This window comes from Pollachius pollachius, assembly GCF_949987615.1.
Source record: "Pollachius pollachius genome assembly, chromosome: 8".
Taxonomy (NCBI): domain Eukaryota; kingdom Metazoa; phylum Chordata; class Actinopteri; order Gadiformes; family Gadidae; genus Pollachius; species Pollachius pollachius.
Genome location: NC_136941.1, coordinates 17,294,374 through 17,316,447, shown reverse-complemented (window position 1 = coordinate 17,316,447; position 22,074 = coordinate 17,294,374). Strand labels below are relative to the sequence as shown.

At 42.8% G+C, this 22,074-nt stretch overlaps 1 protein-coding gene across 2 annotated transcripts in view; it reads right to left on the bottom strand.

Annotated features, from left to right (window-relative positions):
- ppp1r12b (protein phosphatase 1, regulatory subunit 12B) overlaps positions 1 to 19,006 on the bottom strand; it is a 31,178-nt gene extending 12,172 nt beyond the window's left edge. Inside the window, exons 1-7 of one of the 2 annotated variants that reach the window (XM_079741072.1) lie at positions 18,825 to 19,006; positions 14,291 to 14,307; positions 13,754 to 13,889; positions 13,229 to 13,333; positions 13,060 to 13,110; positions 12,839 to 12,889; positions 11,436 to 11,505 (exon numbers count right to left, since the gene is read on the bottom strand). In XM_079741072.1, the coding sequence (XP_079597198.1) occupies positions 11,455 to 11,505; positions 12,839 to 12,889; positions 13,060 to 13,110; positions 13,229 to 13,333; positions 13,754 to 13,889; positions 14,291 to 14,307; positions 18,825 to 18,926 (513 nt within the window). In that variant the 5' untranslated portion in view covers positions 18,927 to 19,006 and the 3' untranslated portion in view covers positions 11,436 to 11,454. Of the gene's footprint in view, positions 1 to 11,435; positions 11,506 to 12,838; positions 12,890 to 13,059; positions 13,111 to 13,228; positions 13,334 to 13,753; positions 13,890 to 14,290; positions 14,308 to 18,824 lie in introns of those variants that run through there. The other variant, XM_079741071.1, reaches the window with a different exon arrangement.
- Between the last annotated feature and the right edge of the window lie 3,068 nt (positions 19,007 to 22,074).

Sequence of the window (22,074 nt, the reverse complement as noted above, 5' to 3'; positions counted from 1 at the left end):
TTCTAAGATCGACATGTTGCATTACACATGTACACTGTGTTTGCTTGTAGAAAGCCATTTCTCACGGTCGACAAATTTAATGTTGTTTCCAAAATAATAGCAGTGTGTTTAAAAAAGTGAATAAAGCTTAAAATCCTCATCATAGTTTTATGATTCAAACATGAACATGCATTAGGAACACTTCATATTCTTTTCCAAATCAAGAAATGAAGGAAAAACCATAAACTTTGAGTGACAGAGCAACAGTTCACTTAACATTACTGGTGGCGCTGAAAACAACTATTTTTCGAATCTTCTGCAATGCACCTTTTCAGTAAAAAAAAAACCTAATTTTGTGAAGCATTACAACATTAATGCTAACCTTAGTATTTTGTTTTTTTAACAGTTTGCACCACTGTATGGCATACGTACTGCTTTCACTCCAAAGACAAAAGAGAAAAGACTTCGGTAAGTAGTTATTTTGGTCACACTTTACTGGAAGCAGTATCCATAAGGGTTTCATGCCACCTACACTTACATAAACACTAAGAAGTGGCATGAACAGATATTTATTGAAATGCTTTTCCAAAATAATTAAATGTTAGTTCAAATAGTGTATTGTGCGTCATGGGTAATAGATTTGGGGCCCTATCTTGCATCCGGCGTAAGTGACTTAGTCACTGGCGCATGTGTCGTTGCTAGTTTACAACTGGCGCAGAGCGTTCTTTTGCCACCAGCGCCACTCGCCGGTAAATTAGGAAATGATCTTGCGCCCCAAGGGGCGGTTCGGCGGAAGGAGGAGGCGTGTTCTGGCGCAAACGGTATTTTGACGTTTCTGAAAACCATTGCGCTACTGACCAGGAAATACCTGGTTTAAAGTCAGTGGCGCGTTGTTCAGATGCTATTTTAAGGGCGCATGCATACATGCGCATGCGATGCATACGGATTGCTTGGGCACCTCGCGCATACACTTTGCTTCTCTCATCTACACGGACAGCAGTTCCCATTTTTGCAAACCATACATAATTACAAGGACAATAAAATATTACCACACAAGGAAAATCATTGTGGTGTCCATAAAGATAAAATAAATAGGCATAAATCTAGCGTACACATTTACCCAAATTATTCACGCGAATTGTAGCAGGCGTAATGACGGATTCTCCCATCCCCATATAAAGCCAAGTCGCGTTCTTTGACTGCTCTGACAAGCACATCGGTATCTTCTGTGGTGAACCTTTCATTGCGTGCGCCTGGCAAACCCGCCATCATAATAGCAATCCGCCATGGAACATGCGCCGATCGTTCTTAAAGGGGATGCGAGAAAACGCTCTGATTGGTTCATTGCACGTTACTCCCAAACCACACCTACGGGTAATTAGGCTGCTTCAGACCAACCCTTTTGACACTTGCGCCGCGGCGGAAGTGTCATTTATCCGCCTGTAAAATAGCGATAGCGCCGTAGAACCGCCCACAAAGCCACTTGCGCTTTGCGCTTTCCCACTTGCGTTTCAGACCGTTAAAATAGGGCCCTTAGTGTTAACAATGAAGGTAACAAAATTCATTCTCAAATTAATTTCACCAAAATAATTATTTGACTGCGGTCATGGTCAAAGATAATACCTGCTGCATATATGTTAATTAGGGACTCTCACAGATGCTGATACCTCTATTTAAATTTGAAATTGAATGAACTTTGAACACATCAGAAAGGTGAACAATCCTAGCAGTCCACTATACCAAAGATGTAATGGCGGCATCAGCAGTGACTTGTCATTATGTGTTAAGCGCAATGTTTCCAAAACTTGCAGTTCAATTACGTGCACTTATAGGATCAAATTTCACAAGGTTTTCATCATTGAGCAAACCGTAAATATTGTGAGTCTGCTCAGTAGAAGTTTTAGCCAGATATGTTCAGATAATATTTGATGTGTGAATTGGTAGATCTCATGGATCACAGCTTTGAAGCCTCAGTGTTACCTGTTGAAGTGTGTTGAAGTGCATACCAACAGTGAATCAGTGATGTACAATTTCTGGAAATTATAATCATTGTCTCATGTCATCAAATTCAGTATTTCAGCAGTTGATGTTCTACATTGAAATAACTGCCATGTCTCCCTCTCTCATTCTCCTCTGGATCTCCCTTTTTGCCTCTCCATCAGCCTATGGCTCCAACTAAAGTCGAGAAACCTGTTCTCCACTCACCAGTCGTCTGTCCATCTACAGACCACACACCAGTCATATCTCCATCTACAGGCCACACACCAGTCGTCTGTCCATCTACAAGTCACACACCAGTCGTCTGTCCATCTACAAGTCACACACCAGTCGTTTGTCCATCTACAAGTCACACACCAGTCGTCTGTCCATCTACAAGTCACACACCAGTCCTCTCCTCCACAGTGCTCCCTGAAGAGGTTTGTCAGTACATTTGTCGGTGTAGCTTCAAACACAGGAAATGCTTTAACATGATCTGAAATGATGCTCACTTTCTGCTTCTGTATATGACTTATGATTTGGTATGGTCCTATAACCCTTGTGTGCTTTGTGTGTATGCCTACTCATAGTGTTTGAGGCCATTGTTTGATATGAGGACAGCAGTGAGAAGCAATACTTTAGCACAAAGACTTGCGTGTGTGTGTTTGTGTTACGGCTGTTCGATAAATCGATTATACGTCGTAATTTAATTTTTTTAGTTTTGATGATGTTGATGAAATGAAATCGCTAAATCAAGATTTTTTCTTCAACTAATGGAGCAACCGCTTAATTACTTCAGCGACTGACCCCCGCTAATGTATCTACCGGCTTCTTTATAGTTTACTTCAATTCATTGTTATTAAATTTAAAGTCTGCATACTTTTACTTATGTACCGCTGTTCAACACAAGGTTGGCATCAGGGCTCCATCTGCTATGCTAATGTCCTTCTCATAGTTGTAGTATGTTTACAACCGCAACTATCTATCTTATCTGAAGTAACATGAAGAGAGGTATGGAGTTTGACACTCCCTGACATGTAACAATAGGTTACTGCAACCTGACAACATTGTCTTCCTATCTGAAAACAAAATTTCAAAATAAAAGCCAGCGAAAAAACAGAACAAAAATTAAAGTGAACCAACAGAGTATGAGCATAATTAATTAGCCATGTTCAGCAGTTACAATCGCTGCTATAGTCCACACGGGGGCATTTCAACAAGATTTCTGGTCCCTAGTCTGCTTCCACTTCCACACTCAATTTTTGAACCGCCTTGAGCAACTTATGTGAAATAATCTCTCTGTCTTTTGTTGTTAAAATAATAAAAATTGAATTATTAATATTTTTAGGCAACATCGAACAGTCCTAGTTTGTATGTGTGTGTGTGTGCGTGCGTGCGCTCACTAGTGGTTTATAAAAGCACAATGAGAAGCATATGAGGTCCAGTTGCTTGTTAATTATCATGTAGTGCTTATTGCCGGTTTTAATATGCCTTATGTTTTCTTTTCCTTGTATTTTAATCAGAATGAAAGTAACTTCAGTGAAGAGGAGGCCTCGGATGATATATGTGATCCTGAATATGCTCCAGGCTCAGAAAGCGCCGACACAGAAGATGAGGAAGCAATAAACAGTTTGGCAAACTCAACATTCCAGGTTGCTGAAGAATCCCTAATGGATACCTCTATTTACTGTAATGTCACAGATGACACCCTTGTCACTGGACAATCTTGCACCAACACAGTACCTCCAACCAGTAATGTAAGAGCAGGCCAAAATGTCTGCTTCATTTGCAAGGATTTTCATTTCAAAATAGCCCGGCATTTCAAAACTCACATACAAGAGAATTCTGACATAGCATATGCCCTTAGTCTCCCAGCACGCTCAGCAACTAGGAAGAAGCTCCTAGAGAACCTTCGCAACAGGGGAAACTTCGAGTACAACAGAGAGGTGCTGAAAAAAGGAAGTGGTCAGCTTAAAGTGAAGCGCAGAGCCAAGAAAGTTGAAAGCAAAAAATATGAATATTGTATCCATTGTAAGGCTATGTTTTTGCGAGCAGAACTATGGAGACATATGAATAGGTGCTCCTCCAAACCAGAGGAACAGGAACATCATGGAAGGAAAAGGGTGCTTGGCCTAGCATCTGCAATTGAGTCAGCTTCTTCAAGCACAGTTGAAAATGGGGTGCTTAAAATGTTAAGCCGTATGCATGACGATGACATAGCAAGTGTTATTCGTAATGACTTCTGCCTTCTTCGCTATGCTGACACCCTTTTCAGAAAACATGGACATGACCCTTCAAAACACGACTATATCCGGCAAAAAATCCGTCAGCTGGGAAGATTCCTGCAAACCCTCCGCAAAAGGTCTTCAATCCTAACCTTAGAGGATGCCATAAAACCAGGAAATTTCATGGAAGTAATTGAAGCAGTAAAAGAAACAGCAGGATTTGATAAGGAAGAGAACTGTTACAAAACTCCAAGCCTTGCACTTAAAATTGGACACTCACTGTTGAAAGTGAGTGACATCATTCATTGTCATGCTCTTATTTCTGGAGATGACAACTTGATTAAATCTTCAAAAGCTTTTCAGAAGCTTTATACTGCAAGGTGGTCGGAGTACATATCCCACTGTGCCTTAAGCACCATTAGCGACTTGAAATACAACAAACCAGCCAAATTACCGCTCACTGATGATGTGACAAAATTTAACAAGCATCTTGACAAAACTGTTGAATCAGCAACTGCTGCATTGAAGAAGGAGACAACAGTGCAGAACTATTCCAGCCTTGCAAAAGCTGCATTGACCAAGATTGTCCTCTTCAATAGAAGACGTGTTGGGGAGGTCTCAAAGATAAAACTGAAGAATCTTCTGGAAAGAAACAAAGAAACAAACACCGTTGATGAAGTTGGGCTGTCAGAGTATGAAAAGAAACTCTGCAACTATTTTGAGCGTGTTGAACTGAAAGGAAAAAGGGGCAGAAAGGTAGCAGTGCTGCTGACACCTGAGATGGTAAATGCACTCAACATTATGATTGAGAAGAGGAAGGAATGTGGTGTCCCAGACCAAAATGAATTCTTGTTTGCTGTACCAAATTGTCTGACTTACTACAGAGGACATCAGTGTCTCAGACAGCTCGCAGATGAGTGTGGTGCAAAGAGGCCAGAGTATCTACGATCAACTCAACTGCGCAAAGACATAGCGACCACATCACAAATCCTGAACTTGAAGAGCAACGAACTAGATCAGCTTGCTGATTTTATGGGGCACGATATATCTGTACATAGACAGTTCTACCGTCTGTCAGAACCTACCATACAGAGTGCAAAAATTTCCAAGTTGCTCCTTGCACTGGAAAAGGGAAAGTTGCATGAGCTTAAAGGAAAATCTCTTGATGAAATTGAAGGTATTTAAATTCTTATGTTCTTTGTGTAAAATGTAGACTTAAAGGGGTTATAGTATTAAAGAAATCATGGTTTTATGGGATCTTCATGGGTAACCTTTACAGAGGGCTTCACCGTACATTTATTTTGTTCAGCTTTGAGATGGTCCAACTGTTTTGAATTAATTGGTTTGGTTTGGATTTTGAATGAACACACCTGTCACAATAAGGCCTTACAGCTCATAGTGCATATCAGAACAAAAATGAGATCCATGAGGTAAAAAGAGCTGAAGAAGAGCTCGGGGACAGCTGTAGAAAGACACAGATCTTGTCCATATCTGTGCCTTCCTACAACTCTGTCTCTGAGCTCTTGGGGCAGTTATTTTGACTCCATGGATCTCAGTTTTGCTCTGATATGCATTATGAGCTATAAGGCCTTATTTAGACAGGGATTCAACACAGCTGGACTCTGATGAAGGTGTAGATTTTTTAAATGAAGTTGTATGAAATCCTCACCCTCAGTGTCGTGCATCAACAGTGACTTTTCCTCTACTGCGTCCTGTGAGCAGAGTTCTGTCCTGGTTTTGGTGTTGAAGTAGATAATTCCGGCTAGTTTGCTGGGGTCTCAAAGATAAAGCATTTTGCTTCACAAAATAATGCGTTCAAAAGAGTAACACATTTGCATCGCAAAACCGGTGTCCTGAAAAAAGTCAGACCGTGGCACTATTTTCTCTCCCTTCGTTTCACTGCACACTGCCGCCTGTTGAGAGCTGCGCACCTTTCCATCAGCTGTTTTATGGTGTTAACATGCTCGAACAGTTCAGGTCAGGTAACTTTATTAATACCTGTGGATAAACTTGTTTTACAGCAGAGAAGACATCTACGGAGAATAAAACATTTGAGATGAAAACAAAAACACAAAGACAAAAACAAAGACGGGGATACTCAATCCAGCATTGGACAGAGACATGGGCAGAAAATCAAGCTCACTGGTCAGGGTTTGACCCTGGGAATCTGATTCTATGACCTGATGGCATATGCTGAAGCTCATTTACTAGGGGATGGGAGTCATTGAGATGATTACTTCCATCTCCTAGCAAATGAGCTCAAATAGTTAATGAATAGTTAAAGTTAACATGTCTGACTATGAAACCAGTGATGAGAGAGAAAGAGGAGAGACAGAGAAGCGGTGTGAGCTTAAGTTGGACCTACAGCTGTAGCACCGCCATCTTAAGCTCGCACCACTTCTGTCTCTCCTCTCTCTCTCTGCCCGTTATAACTCCATCTGACAAAGTTGCAGGACACCAGTTTTGTGAATCAAATGTGTTACCCTTTTGACCACATCGTTTTGTGAAGCAAAATGCTTTATCTTTGTGACCCCAGCAAACTAGCTGGAATGACCCACTTCAACACCAAAACTAGGAAAGAAATCTGCTCAGAGGATGCAGTTGGGGAAAAGTCACTGTTGATGCACAACGCTGAGGGTGAGGATGTCCTACAACTTCATGTCAAAAAACCTGAACTATTCCTTTAACAAATAGTGAAAAAATTGAAAGGGGTTTGAATACTTTCCTACCCACTGTAGTTCTTGAAAAGTAAACAGGAACTGTTTTTTTTCTGGATAAAAAGGACTGTAACACTTATTTCCCTCACCTGATTTCATTTTATATATTATGTTATGGCACTGTCACTACACTGATCAAATGCGGTGCATCTGCATCCAGTAATCAACATGAGCAACATGTCATAAATGGGTGAAACAGGTCTGATGTTATTTTACATGGTGGACTCACTGAGATCAGAGTTCAAATTAAAACCTATTCATTTTCTGTTGTTATAACACTGGGACACTGATGTATGATGTAACGTTTTCTGTTTTATAACCAAAGTTAAAGTACTTTCCTACTATTTGTCCAGATTTCACAGATGATGATGATGATGAGAGTGAGCAGGAACAAACCACTGACGACAAAGCAGTGGAAGATTGTCCTCGTGAACTGAACGGCATGTATTTTAAATATGATCTAGCATGTTGGTACACAGTACATACTACTGGAAACTAGCTCTAGGCACTCTCCATTGATTAATTTATTACCCATTCCATCAACAACAAATGTCTTGAAGTGTCAAGGCAGAATCATATACAACCAGTGTTGTATAAAGAAAGTAATTAGTTATAGTTACAAATGACTTCTCCCAAAAAGTAATTGCGTTTGTAACTCAGTTACCCCATTGTAAAACGTGACGTTATTTTTTTTACAGACAGAGGCTGATCCCTAGAGTTCAATGTAAAATGTACAGTATAATAAAAGTAATGACGTTTTGGAACATTGATGCATATAAATCTATTTTAGCAGACACCAAGAATAAACGATGAACAGTGGAAATGGCCATAACATATCCTCTTTGACGGCTGCAGATAAATGTGAAACAGAAATCTAAAAACAAATTTTTGACTAAAAATCACTAGAACCCTGAAACTTTTCTTGGATCAGGATATGAGCTTTCAATACAATTTAACAGTCTGATCTATTTCTGCTTTCATTGAGCTAACTGATGTTGGAAGTTAGTGTTATTGAACTTGCTCTCTGGGCCAGGTTTCTTGTCCTCAATAATGTCGAACATATTTACAGTAAAAATAACCAACTGTAAATAATGTTCAATATATTGCATTACAAAATTGAACAACAGATAATATTTATTAAAATGCATCTACTATGCTCTCCTGTTACATATTTTTCAGACATGGACACTCCTGAAGGTGACAGACTCCTTCCTGTACTTAAGGGTACGATCAAGTTGAATTTTAATACATATCAAGTTTATAATTTCCAGTGCGTAACCTTCGGCAGTTTCTAGGCCTATAGAGAAAGGTCATCATCAAATGTAGTCAGCCATACTAACAAACAATTATGTCATCTTGTTTGTTTTCAGTCCCTAAAGCCAATACACGAAGACCATGGACAAAAGCAGAAGAAAATGCTGTGATGAGACACTTCAAGTCTCATGTAATTAAAGGCCATTTGGCCTCCAAGAAAGAGTGTTCCCTCTGCAAAGAATGTGAGCCAGCACTAAAAAAAAGAACGATCCAAAATATTAGGGACTTTGTTAGAAACAAGGGGCTGACATTTAAGCGCCGCCGCCTTCCAAATTAAGTAACCATATCTACATAGCCAGCGTTGTTCAACTTGTTAAGTTCTTGATTGTTATCATATATTATTTCGTTTAGTGTTTTTAATGTTTAATGTTTTTTTTATATATTAATATGTTCAATGTTGCACATTACCCCGATGGAATAAATTTTTTGAAATTGAAATCTCTTAATTGTGATAGTTAATGTTCTTAAGAATAGATACATCAATATGTAATGCTACACAAAAAATTGAAGGCTTTAAATAGACCTTGTGATTGGTATCGGATATCGGCCCAAAACATCCACCTCTAACGTCTACCACATTTTTATGGTTGAGTAAGGCTCCAACACCAACAACTGATGCATTTGCACTCCATTTTTCGTGTTGTCTTTTTAGAATATATCTATGGTGTCATACAAAAGATTGTGTTTGTTACTCTTCCTCAACATGCCAAACTTGAAAGTCCTAGAAAACAACAGATGACGCGCAGACAACTCAGTTCCTTTTCTTTTTCTTAATTGAATTTGTTAATTTAGAAGGAGGTTCAGTTTCAGGTTCATAACCTTAACAAATCATAAAGGGAAAATACGAATACTGCATCGCAGCGTCCATAAACAATAAGAAGAAATAAAAAATCCATTCAAGAAGCACAATTACAATTACTTTTTTTACGTGCTGTTAGAGATTTTAATCATGCAGCCCCATATGTCAGTGGAGAGAGTAGACGGGAGTCCAGGATGTCTTGCGTTGAAAAGGTATATTTACTTGATCAAGGAGACGTGAATGAATGATCAGTACACGTTATGTTCTGATGCTCCTTTCATTTCTGAAGTGTCTGTCCTCTGGGGAAACCACCACACAGATAATGTCATAAGTTTGAGCCATGCCCAAATATGGGCAGATCCAACACATCTACAATATACAGAATTTAGTCTACTCAGGACCTTTGTCCTCCATCCAACATAATATCAAACCTCTGACTCCAGTTAACTTTACCCCGCTCAGGGAAAACAGTCAAACACATATCTGAGTGCGGCTGCTTTAGCAATGCTATCAGAATGACTCCTGTTTTCCCCAAAAGGAGCAGACTCACTGCTTAGCAATATCTCTGTGTCTACACCCAATGTTTGGTGTGGCCTTGCCATGACTGCAAAGCCGAGTTGGACCCAGTGCATCTTAATGATGGAATGATGATGGAATTCCCTAACAAGTGCTGCTTAGAGTAAACAAAAGGTCAAACAATAGATTGGCGTATAACGCAGCTATTCTCTGTCATAATCTTGAAATGAATAAATAATGCAAACAATCAGCGCATGATGAGCTGCACATGTACCGTCAGCGTCTGGTTTCTCCTCAAGTTGAGGAAGTAATGGTTGTCATTCATTCATTCATTTGTGATCCGATTATCAATCTAACTCAGATTTATTTGTATATTCTCTTAACCTGAAGAGTAAGTTCTTTCATGCGATACTAAAAACTTGCAGTTTTGCATGTAATCTTTGTACTGACTCTATAGCGGCAACCAAAGTTAGCAGTTTTGGTTGATGGCTGCTCAGCAGGCAGAGGAGGCTGGCAGTAGGCAGGCAGAAGGCTCCCCTGTGAGGGGGACAGCAGAGAGCATTGGATGCAGGGTACAGATTGCTTTGACTTGTAAAATATGCTAAACTTGCTACTAACTTATTTTTTTTTTCCTCGGTTGAGATGTGGCGTGTGAGGGGGAGGGTGCAGAGCAGCAGCACCACCTCCGCCCACGACTCAGAGTCGCATTGCTAATGAGCAACTGGCCCTCTGCAGAAGGAGAGTCTTGGAAAATGGCACAGGTTTTATTATCTAGGCTTAAAACTTCATAACAACAATTTAAAGGCCATTGAGAGTGAAAATGGAGGATTGGAGTGGATCTTAAAAAGGGTTTTTAAGAGATTAAATATAGTATTATATTCTTGTAGACCTTGTAATGTTGGTCAGTCCTCTTATACCATTACCTGGTTTGTTTTTGTGTGTTACATGTCAACAGGCCTTGTAATGTTGGTCAGTCCTCTTATACCATAACCTGGTTTGTGTTTGTGTGTTATATGTAAACAGGCCTCATAAACACTGTTGGTTTCACAAACCACAATTTGTCTGACCCCGTAAGCCTGTGAAATGTCACATATTTTTCTAAAAGAGAAATTATGATTTTGAAGTCAGATTTGTGTTCTGCAGATAAAATGAAAATTTTTGATATGTCTTTTAAGTTCGGCAGATGCTGCGTTAGGTGTGGTCTCATAAACCACCGCCACGCATGAATTTGCAAGATTGGTCTCGTAAACCACATATGCCTGTATGTGTGTGTGTGTGTGTGTGTGTGTGCAAGTGAGTCTGTGACTGTGTGTGTGTGTGTGTGTGTGCGCGGGTGTAAAGCAGCTTTCTTCTGCTCCTCTTTACATTTTCTCCAACGTGCTTCAGCGCTGCCACCTCCAGCCAGTTGAAACGGGAGCGGGAGAGATGAGGATGAGAGGCGACACGGAGGAGGATGTACGTGAGAGGGTGCCAGCATGGCTTAGCTTGATTCCCTCTTTATACTGTGAGATGAGACCCCCACCTGACCCGGAAATTGAGTGCTTTCACTTTCTCACAGTTGATGTCGCCTCAGTTCAAGAGAATTCCAGAAAGGTTTTCACAATGTTATTCAGTAGAAGGGGGAGATTAAGATCAGAAAACATGAGGGGGAAACGATAAGAGAGGGAAAGACCTGGTGACGGTGAAGGGAGTACAGCGCGTATCGTTGTACGAGAACAAGGATGGAAAGTGTGATTGGGTGTTGCACACGCGTGCCTGCAATGTGTGCGCACGCCTCTCAGTGTGTCCACACGTGTTCTCATGCCCTGACCTTTCAAACGAGAAAAGGAGGATAACGTGGGGTGACAGGCAGGTGTCAATCACTCTTCCGCGTGGCGTGGATAACTCACCATCCCCCCCCCACCCCGCCCCCTGTGACAGCCCGCACTCAGGGCTGGTACCCGCAGCGGAACCGCATCGGGGCGTCCCTCTGCGGAACCTATGACATCATGGGGTCAGACATTCACTGCATGTATGGCGCTGCTCCTCTGACACTGTACCCTTTAGTGTGCTGACAATGGAGCCTGCTCCTCTGACACTGTACCCTTTAGTGTGCTGACAATGGAGCCTGCTCCTCTTCCACTGTACGCTGCTATTATACCCTATAGTATGCACTCACTGTGTCCTCATACTCTGCTACTCTACCCAGCTCCTCACTCTACCCTACAGTATGCTGCTTCTACTGTACCCTTCTACCCTTATACTATACCCTGCTACTATAGCCTGTTACATTACCCTGCTACTATACCCTGTGACATTACCCTGTTACTTTACCCTGTGACATTACCCTGTTACATTAGCCTGCTACTATACCCTGTTACTGTACCCTGTGATTGTACCTTGCTACTATACCCTGTTACATTACCCTTGTACCATCCCCTGGTACTATACTCTGTGACATTACCCTGTTACGTTACCCTGGAACTATACCCTGTGACATTACCCTGTTACGTTACCCTGCTACTATACCCCGTTACTGTACCCTGTGATTGTACCTTGCTACTATACCCTGTGACATTACCCTGCGGCTGTCTGCTGCTGTCTCTGTAAGGATGTCATCAGAGTCCTCCCCTTCCCATCATCAACCTCCATCCTAGAGATGGCTTGTGCTCAGAGCAGCACCGGTGTTACGTAACCTCCCTGCGTGTTGAGAGGGCTCCTTTGTTCCATCCACACAAAGCGTCCATGTTGGCTTCATGTGTGTTGTCCGGTCTAAACGTCTCACCACATCACACTTCAGATACTACGGATAACTCCCCTGCAGCCCCCTCCCTCTATGGCCATGCCAGGCAGCTCTGACTAAAGGGGGGGGGGGGCAGGAACTAGGTCACAGCGCCGGGCTCATCAGCAGGATCAGTGGAGCAAAGGGGCACGGCTGGGCAGGCTCCGCCCCCCGGCAGGACGGGCTGTAGCAAGCCACTGGGTAATGTGCCGTGATGGACACAACCCAGATCTGGACTGTGCTGCTCTGTGCCATGCTATGCTAAGCTAGCTTGTGATACACTAACAGGGCTCTGCTATGCTTAGCTATCCTGTCATACACTATACAGGGCTCTGCTATGCTACACGATATCATGGGACACTAAAGTCTACTATACTTGCTTGATGCTACGTATGCTGAACCATAAAGCATTGCATTAGTTCTGGTCCGAATGCTTGGGTGTCATTGCAGCATGGATTAATTTGTGTTAGAAGCACAACAACACTAAATAATTCAATAATGTCAAAGAAACAAAGCATTCATTCATATATTTCTGTTTTGTAGGACTGACCTTTAACTCTTCTTCCATATCAGAAACCCTCTTCTCAAGTGCTTGTTTTTCCTGAAAAAGGGTATATTTTAATTAGAACCAAAACAGTCAGAAATAGGTGACAATTATGATCATGCCTTCGTAAGATTCCACCACAATAGATATGACATATCGTAACATTGAGCAGTATTTTGACCACTTGAAATAACCCCAATTGTGAGAGCACAAGTTAATGTACTTACCTTTTTGTCAGATTCAAGTACGGGGGGCCTCTCGGACATTCTGTCCTGTTTCTAAGAGGTAAAATGTGCAATTATAGTTAAACCATGAGGAACGCCTATGCCTAAGATTCTGAGTTCAATGCTCCGGACGTAATTCAGTGAGATGATAATGATCACCAAAGTGTGGTACCTGAGTGACTTTGTCCAGCTGGGAGCGGATCTTGGCCAACTCCTGTTTGCTGTCCCGCAGCCTGGACTTGAGCTTGTCGTTCTCATTTAAGGCGGTCTCATACATCTGTCAAGACACCACAGTCAATACACATACCTGCCATTAAGCTCGCCCAGTCTTAGCTTTAGTGCTTAGAGTTAAGTAGCGTCCTTTCGAATGCAACTCCAAATGGTAACTTTGTAATCGCTGCAATGGTTAATTCTCATGTTTTATCAAGGCAACAATAATAATGAGCATTTATCATTTTCATTCATTTATCAGACACCTTCGTCAAAAGCGAAAGAGCAAATTCAGCTACAGGTCATTCAAGAGCAAGCATCTGGGGTTAGGCTTCTTCCTTAAGGCTTTGGAACTTGGGGATCGAACTCGGGACCTTTTCCTGGAAGACAAACACTATCCCAAGCCACGCCAGTACATAACCACACTGATCTAGCTCATGTTTCACCTAAAAGGGACAGTTTTGCTACAGAGAGGAGGGCCCTGTACCTTCTTGTAGTCTCCGGTTGCGGAGCCTTCCTCGGGTTTACTCTGAGAGGCGAGTCTGGTCTCTCTCCGGGTGTAAGAGCCCACTCGGCCTAGCAGCTTCTCCGTCGTACTGTCCCCCGAGCCCCCCGAATCCAACCTAGCACAAAACACACATATTACAGGGGTTGTACATCACAAGGATGGATGCCATTTTGGTAGCATAGGAGCGTTACAATGTTTGTTGAATGCTGGTAGTAATGATGGTTTGGTCGTTTAGTGATTAATCGTGAATTGATTTGTCATTATGGGAAGACGTTGTTGTGTTTGAAATGCCATTGCGTCTAATGCAAGACGTATCTAAACAAAGTTTAAAAACAAACAAGGTTACTTCATAATTATGTTGGTTTAGGATTTTATAGCCTATCAGCAACAAAACATCCCTTGATACATTCTGATTCACCAGCCCTATTGGGCACTACAAGCAATTAATTCAAGCAATATTGTGTTACATTTCAGCTGACGTTTGGGGGTAATTAGAAGTTGTAAGAAGTGACCTACCGTGATAATCTGTCATGCTGAAAAAGAAAACAAAAGAAAATCCTGTTAGTCAAATTTTGTACCAAAACATTAGATAAGATTCAATTTCGCAGAGTGGAAATTAAGAAAACATGTCACAGCCTGAGTCTGTGAATCATTATATGTCTTTTTTGGTATATATTGGGATATTTGGAATATATTTTGTTGAAAACCTCACGACTAGACCTTGAAAAACATGAATGGCTGACGGAAGGAAAGCCCAACATTATTTTGAAGAGACATGTTGTTCCCAGGCCCCTTGTCTAAGATGAGAGGAGACTTTCTAACACCAGAGAACTGAGATAATGCGTCGTGGCACTGCAATGTGCCCACGTCGATCCTCGCGGCCTGCAGGTCCTCAGCCAGCAATGCAGTTAATCTTTCAAAGGGGGTTTGGCGACTGTCGGGAACGTCTGCCAAACCGAGTATGACATCATGCTACCCTAAGAGAACGGGGGGGGACCCCACAGCTGCGTCCAGCTAGGACCTGTTCTGACTGGACGGGTACATCGAATGACGTCTGACAGGAGTATGCTGAACACACAAACACCAACATATTCCACACAGGCAGCACGGTTTATGATTCTCTTAAGTGCTTGTGAAGATGAAATAGGATGCAAGGAATCTACATGTGCTTATACCCCAAAATATATGAATAAAACATTACGTTTAATATAATGTATGCTGTATTAAGAACAGGGGATGTACAAATTGTGAGCATAAAAACACGTTTATGTGAAAAGAGGCCAGTTTTATCCGTCGTGTCGGCGGATTGGGACCTTTAGGATATACTGCAGCCGATGCAGCTGACTGGCGCTTGGCTCGCCTGGACTTGTTGTCTCTACAGATCATTCGGATAACTGACCAGCAAGAGCTTATAAGGCATGGTGGAGAGAGCCTCGCAGTGAGCTGGTCTCTCTTTCCCTATCGTTCATTTAAGGACAGGAAGAGGGGACAGAGATAGATACCAAAAATGTCAACGCATTTCACAGGGAGATCTTTTTCGTTATTTTCAAGCGAGCCAAAGTCACATTTTGTCTCCTGGAGTTTTCATCTCACACCCACCACCTTTACTACGCATTAGCATCTTTCTAAGTCACGTAGGGGGCAGAGACAAGCATATCTGGTCTCTTTAATCATCCTTTCAGAAAAAAAGTGAAAGAGACGGGTATCATAAATCAAAATATATTGTTGCATTACTTGCAGAATTTTGTCCCATTTTTATCGCCCTCTTTAATCTGAGATTTTTTTTGTTTTGCTTTTCATACACTTTAACTTCCTGTGTTGCTTTATGGAACAGCTGAGCAGACTATACAAGAGACTGTGTGATAGCGTCAGACCGTTTACAAAACAGATTCCACACATGCTGTGCAACACGCACCGAGGAACACACAATGAGATGGGGAGATGTACTCCTTACACAATCCGTTTCCAATCCCAGCTCTGGTATCGCGTTCTCTTGGATGTAGGAGTTGTCCTGTTGTCAAAGCAAACTACAACAGTTTGTCCCTGAACCTCAGAAGAAAATCTTGCTGTTTATAAGACCTTTACATCCCACACAAACACACACAAACACGCATACCCATTTACACACACACACACACACACACACACACACACACACACACACACATACACACACACACACCAGTCTCCTTGTTCGGTGGTCGGGCCTGTTTACACACAACAACCTGATTTACGCAGCAGCGATACCATATCCCCCTGGGAAACAAATAAAGTTGGCAAAAGAAGCAAACACACATAAAACCACACTGTTATCTTCTCACTCAGTGGGTATAGGTGGAAACTTCTTTGCGCACAAAACAGAAAAGCGAAGAGCTATTCCCCCAGCGTGTGTTTACACAACTCAGCCACCGCTTCCTGTCCTTATGTGGTCATGGGGCAGACGGGACTTTTCACCCAGTCATGAACACTCTTCTCACCCCCTCACTGCCCCCCGAGGACAAAGGAAGGAGGATGCTGGTTGAAGTAGGTTCTTATGGGGCCTTTCTAATTTGAGTTTGTTTGTCTGTGTATGTGGCGCTGATTGGTTTAGCTAGATTGGCTGAAGCCGCAGTGCGCTACAGGGTGTTTGGAGTGTAAGTGAACCCCTTGTTTCAGCTCGGATTCAAACAATATGGGATTGAGAAAAAAACAGGTTTTGGGCAGAGAGTTATATAAAAAGGAGTAGGAGGTGTTATCCCCATGGTAACGATCCACGGCAACGTTATGATGCCTTTTTTTTTTAGTACACGTCGTTGCAGAGTTAGTCGTGGCATAGATCACAATGTTCAAGATCATAGAAAACCAGCAGGACGTATGAAACAAAAAAAACAATCTCGTGTCCGCAGGCACTTTGAGTTCCACTCAGTTTAACCTTGAGCGCAAGACTCTCAAGCCCCACAATCCAGAGGAAGCAAACACAATGTCCTCTGTTTGCAGAGAAAATCTGAGTAGGTCCCCTTAGGAAGAACTCTGGGACACTTTGGTATTCCAGCAAGTTGAAGAGTTTGTTTGGAAGAAAATGTTGATGCATTCCCAAACCAATCTTTATGATCGGTATAATCCTCCATCTTGAAGTGTTATTTGTTACTCTCTGCTAATGTGGCGAATATTATGTTTGCCAACTTATAGCTGTTTCTATCAAAATGAACACCGACTCTCAATCAGATACATTGTATGTTTTTTAATGAAAGCATGAAGAATGGTTTGCGTCTTGCTGGGGACCTCTTTCGGCCCGGGAAGGGGGGGGGGGCTGAGAGATGCTAACTCTGGACACTGTAAGCCATACATTCATAATATACACGCACTATCAGCCACGGGGAACGCACCAAGCCTGGCTCTCCTTATTAGGAGAACTGTGTGAGATATTGGACTGGCAGGGTCCACTCGGTACACTGAGTAAGGCAGAACAGATGCTGGGCCTGACATTCCTCTGGTACGGGGAGTAAGAGAGGGAAACACAACAGAGGAGAGAGAAACACACACACACGCGCACACGCACACACGCACACACACACACACACACACACACACCGCACACACAACACACAACCACGGAGAGTAACACAGGACACGGCCCACTCTGTAAACACCACGCCAGTGTTTTATGGACCTTTCACGGTCTGCACCGCGGACGCCGAACAGCGGACGCTGTTGAGAGGCCCATGATGGCCGCCCCCCTGCACTGCTGACATCTCACAAGCGTAGCGTGGGCTCGTCCATTGCCATTTAGTTCCTGAGTTATTTAGTCATTTGGCAGACGCTGACGCCCAGAGCGGACAACAAAGCGGTGATTTGGTTTTAAGAAGCGTCGTTAATGAGCATCTTGCGCCGGGACGACTGCAGGGATAACAGGGATGGCAGACTGCAGGGGTTTCGAACCCACAACCTTTTTGAACATAGTCGAACATAGTCATCCCCAGACTGAGGATTATTAACGAGTATTTGGTCATTAGACTTCACTTACATCTGTCTCTGTTGTTCTCCATCCCTCACATGAGTCATTCTCCCTCCATTAAGACCCGAGAAGGGGACATTAGTGGGACGTCCCCCATCGCAACACGCTCACACAATGGTACACTTTTGTCTGCAGCCCTGTCACGCACAATGCTTTCAGTAAATTAGCACATGTCCTGTGTGTGTTTCTGTCTCTCATTGAAAAACAATGCTACTGATAAATGAGCCGTGAAATCATGGAACATTCATGACTGACTGCCAGAGTACACGCAACACCAGGCCAGAGCAGAATGTAAGAAATCTTAGCGGGAAAAGGGAAAAGGTTCTGCTGATAGAATTCAATTTGTGTTGACGTGCCTCAGTGGTACCGTGTATACTGTGTTACGGGACATCATCACATCAGCTAGTCAGTGTTTACTCTTAAGGAGCCAGGATGGGCTGCGTTATTGTTTCAGGGAAACCAGATAAAATGTCAGTTAACATTTGGGTTGCCAACGCTGCGAAGCAGATGTTGTGAGGCTGTTGATCAAGTGCTTATTGAATCGGAAAGGAAAAGGTAACAGGAAAATCAAATTCACAAAATAACAAATAAAGAAAAGAAAAAAGGAATAGACTAGTGATTTAAAGTGTTAATGTTGAGGTGTGCAGTCTTTAATTTTGCCAATCAAGCATGTGACGGCTTCAGATTGCTTGATTGCACAACGGAGGAAACTATTCTTACTCAGTGATGTTTAATCAGGAATAGTCTCTAGTGAGACTGACACACACGCACACACACTCACCAACACACACAGGGAGAGAGACAGAGAGAGACAAAATGAGAGGGACAGAGCAGGAAAGACAGGGAAAGAACAAAGGAAAATAGGAATAATATAAAAAATATAACTAAAACACACACACACACACACAAATACACACACACAAGTCTTCAGCCCAAAACTGAACTAAAGTCCATTATCCCATACACACTCAGTATGAAAAGATAAAGTCTACCTACAAATCTTTTACAAAACATATTTAAATCAAATGCAATTCAATGATGAGTTTGCGCTCTTACTCTGAAGTTTTTGGCTGTAGGAGAAGGAGAGGAGGGAGGGGAGTCCGAGAGTGACTTCCTGGCGCGTGTCACATCCTTAGTGCGGGGGTAGTAAGAGGACATTGCCTTTCTCTGTCCTGGCCCCCCAACAAGCAGGAACCCTCTGAAGGAACCACCAGCGGCACCAAAGTCCAACAAACACTGAGACTGCTCGCGCTGGGATCCCACAGAACCAATCAGAAGGCGAGACCGTGGATGCCCATGACTTCACTGGCCGGGAGGGAATCCTCGCCTATAACAGGTGTGGACGGACTGCAGGACGTCCAGCCTCACTTCCCAGAGACGGACGGATGGCTCAACTGTAGTCCCACCCTCTCTCCAAAGAGGAAAAAAAAAACTCATGCAAAGTCTCTCCAAATCTCGTTAGAGAAAAAAAAAGAAGTAAAGATAAACAACCAAAGGCAGGCTTGTGTCTCATGGAGAGGAGAGCTAAGCGGCCGATGAAAACCAAACATTGTGGATCTCTTTGGCTCCACCCTGTCAACAGCCTGAGTTTCCATGACATGTGAAAGAGCTAAAATATCCAGAGGAAGACGTCAGGGGAGAGAGAGCGAGAAAGAGGGGGAGAGAGAGAGAGAGAGAGGGGAGAGAGAGAGGGAGTCTGATCCAGATGCTCTCTCTCTTCCTACGTTTACTTAAAATAAAGATAGTGTCTCTCTCTCTCTCTCTCTCTCTCCCTCTCCCTCTCTCTCTCCCTCTCTCTCTCCCTCTCTCTCTCCGCCTCTCTCTCTCTCCCCCTCTCTCTCCCCTCTTCAAGTTCATTCCTCGGAGCTCACTCTCTGGCAGCTCTGACTGGCAGTGGGCCAGACACTCTACTGTGGACAGACTCAGGACTCAGGGCTAAAATCATCCACTGATATAGATGGGGAGGGGGGGATGACAATGAGGGCAGAGGGCTGGAAGTCTCTGGGATGAAGATGGCTGGTGTCCTGGGAGGACGGATATATCCTTCATGAAGCAGCCCCCACCCCCTCTCCCCCCACCTTCATCATAAGTCAGGGGGTTATTTTCTAGAAGGACAGGTGGCGCGTCGCTAGAGGCCCAAGGCGCAGTTGTTACATTTCAATCCTGAGATAAACAATCCATAAATAACGATCGCATATTGAGCAATTTGAAAACAGTTCCACTATTGTTTCACTCCAGCAAGACAGTTTGGATTCACTGACAGTGACTCATGCAGTGGCCTCTTGAGGTGTGCGATAGTTAAATATGACAGGGCTTTTTTCTCCCTATCAGTCTCCAGGGAGTCCATTCTACACAAGCAGAACCCCTCATTTCTAATCATGGTCCGACTTCCTTTTATAGCGAGGTTTTCAGCGTTGAAGCCGTTTCAGGGAAATAACTCAACATGATAGACTAGTTAATGGAACGGGACGTGGAGAAGGAGAAGGAATGGAAAGAAGTTGAGGACAGAAAGAACCAAAAGACAGACGGACAGACAGACACAGAATGAATTAGGAAGCCGTGGCTGGTTCTGATTAATACTAAGAGAATAATAGCAGCCTCTCTTGTCTCATCTGCTAATACTTGTCCTTTGTGAGGAAGAATATTGGAACGCGATTCATTTACAATTATTTACTGCTGTTGACCCATGCCTCAAAAGAAAAGGGAAAAAAGACAAGCTGTGCTTAATATTGTCGGCTGTCGGCATATTTCAATGTTTATTGCAGCTCTCATGCCCTCAAGTACCAGTCCTATTTTAACAATTGTGCTAAGAAAATGTTATCTGTGGATTCCTAATAATCATAGTGATAATAATAATAATAATAATAATAATAATAATAATAATAATAATAATAATAATAATAATAATAATAATAAAACTAGCAATTGCAATAGATGCCCTGTGCCTTCGCTGCTTGACAACTAATAATAATAACACAATATGTGAACCACTATGATGGCTATGTTTAAAATAATGAGCAATTACTCTTGACGTGTGAACAGTCTTTTTGGTGGATCTTCAGCCTTTAAATACTCTCTCCTCTGCTTTTGCCCCACTGGCTGGTGAAAGTCGGACCTATGTAGAACGCAGACCCCCAAAACTCCCCAAAAACCTTAAACTCTGTAAGCTATGAATTCCATTCTCTCCTTTATGACTTTCCATTTGGAAATATATTCCCCTTTTTGGTCCTGCAGATTGTTATCCATAATGTTCTTCCTTTCAAACGAGCCTGACAGAGTGCGCCGGTGACATCTCCCACTCTCTGTCAGCTCAATCTCGGAGTGTCAGGCTAGGAAAGTATGCAGTTAAACTAAAGTCATGTCTCGGCCTCTCCATGTGTCGCCCTGTCAGTGGCAGCATGTCTACTCATGCGTCGTCTGTCCCTCTCTCTGTCATTACAAATACATTTGAGCATTGTGTTGGCACCTCCATACAGCCCTACAGGAGGGTGCAGGGTTTAGACCAGGCATCTCTTCTGCTATGCAATCCTCTCTGCTTAGGTTGATTATCACAACCAGATTTAGTACAGGGAGAACACTTGGAGGCTCTGTCGTTACTAATAGGCCCATGTATCTAAAATGCCAGCAGCAGACAGCTGTACCACAGACAGAACCCCCCCCCCCCCCTGCTGTGTTGGGTCTGTGGCATCTATCTGCGGCACAGACACAGACATCCCCCTTGGGCCAGCTCATCCCTGGCATTCATTGTCATTTGGATGCAAATTCTGGGCACATTTGCTGGTAAATAACTAAAATGCAAAAGCTTGTTTTGTGAACACTTCACACCCTAGAGATGAACAATTTTTTTTTTGCCATTTGCCAGTCTGTGCCAAGGTCTGAGAAGATGAGACAAAACATGAGCCTGCACAGGTGGAGAGCCCAGCATGAGAGAGATAGAAAGAGAAAGAGCGAGAGCGAGAATCCTCTGTCCGGATCCAAGGGTAAACCATGGGGATAGATAGAGCCTCCGAGCTTCGCCCAATATGGTATGGAATGTGGAGAGAGCTCCGCAATGTCACATGGTTGGAGAGAGAAGACTAAGGTGGGAGCAGAGCTTATTGGGCCCTCCTGGTTACTTCTCTAAAGGAATCCAGTAACCGGCCATTCTGCATATCAACTGTTTGACAGCATCACAATATCATGTGATGGCCATGCACTAATCCATGTTGCATCACTGCACTGACAGCATTCCTTTTAGCTTACGATGTTACAAGGAAACCAAATATATAGAGTGATCCCATTCAACATGTATGTGTGCTTAGGTGAT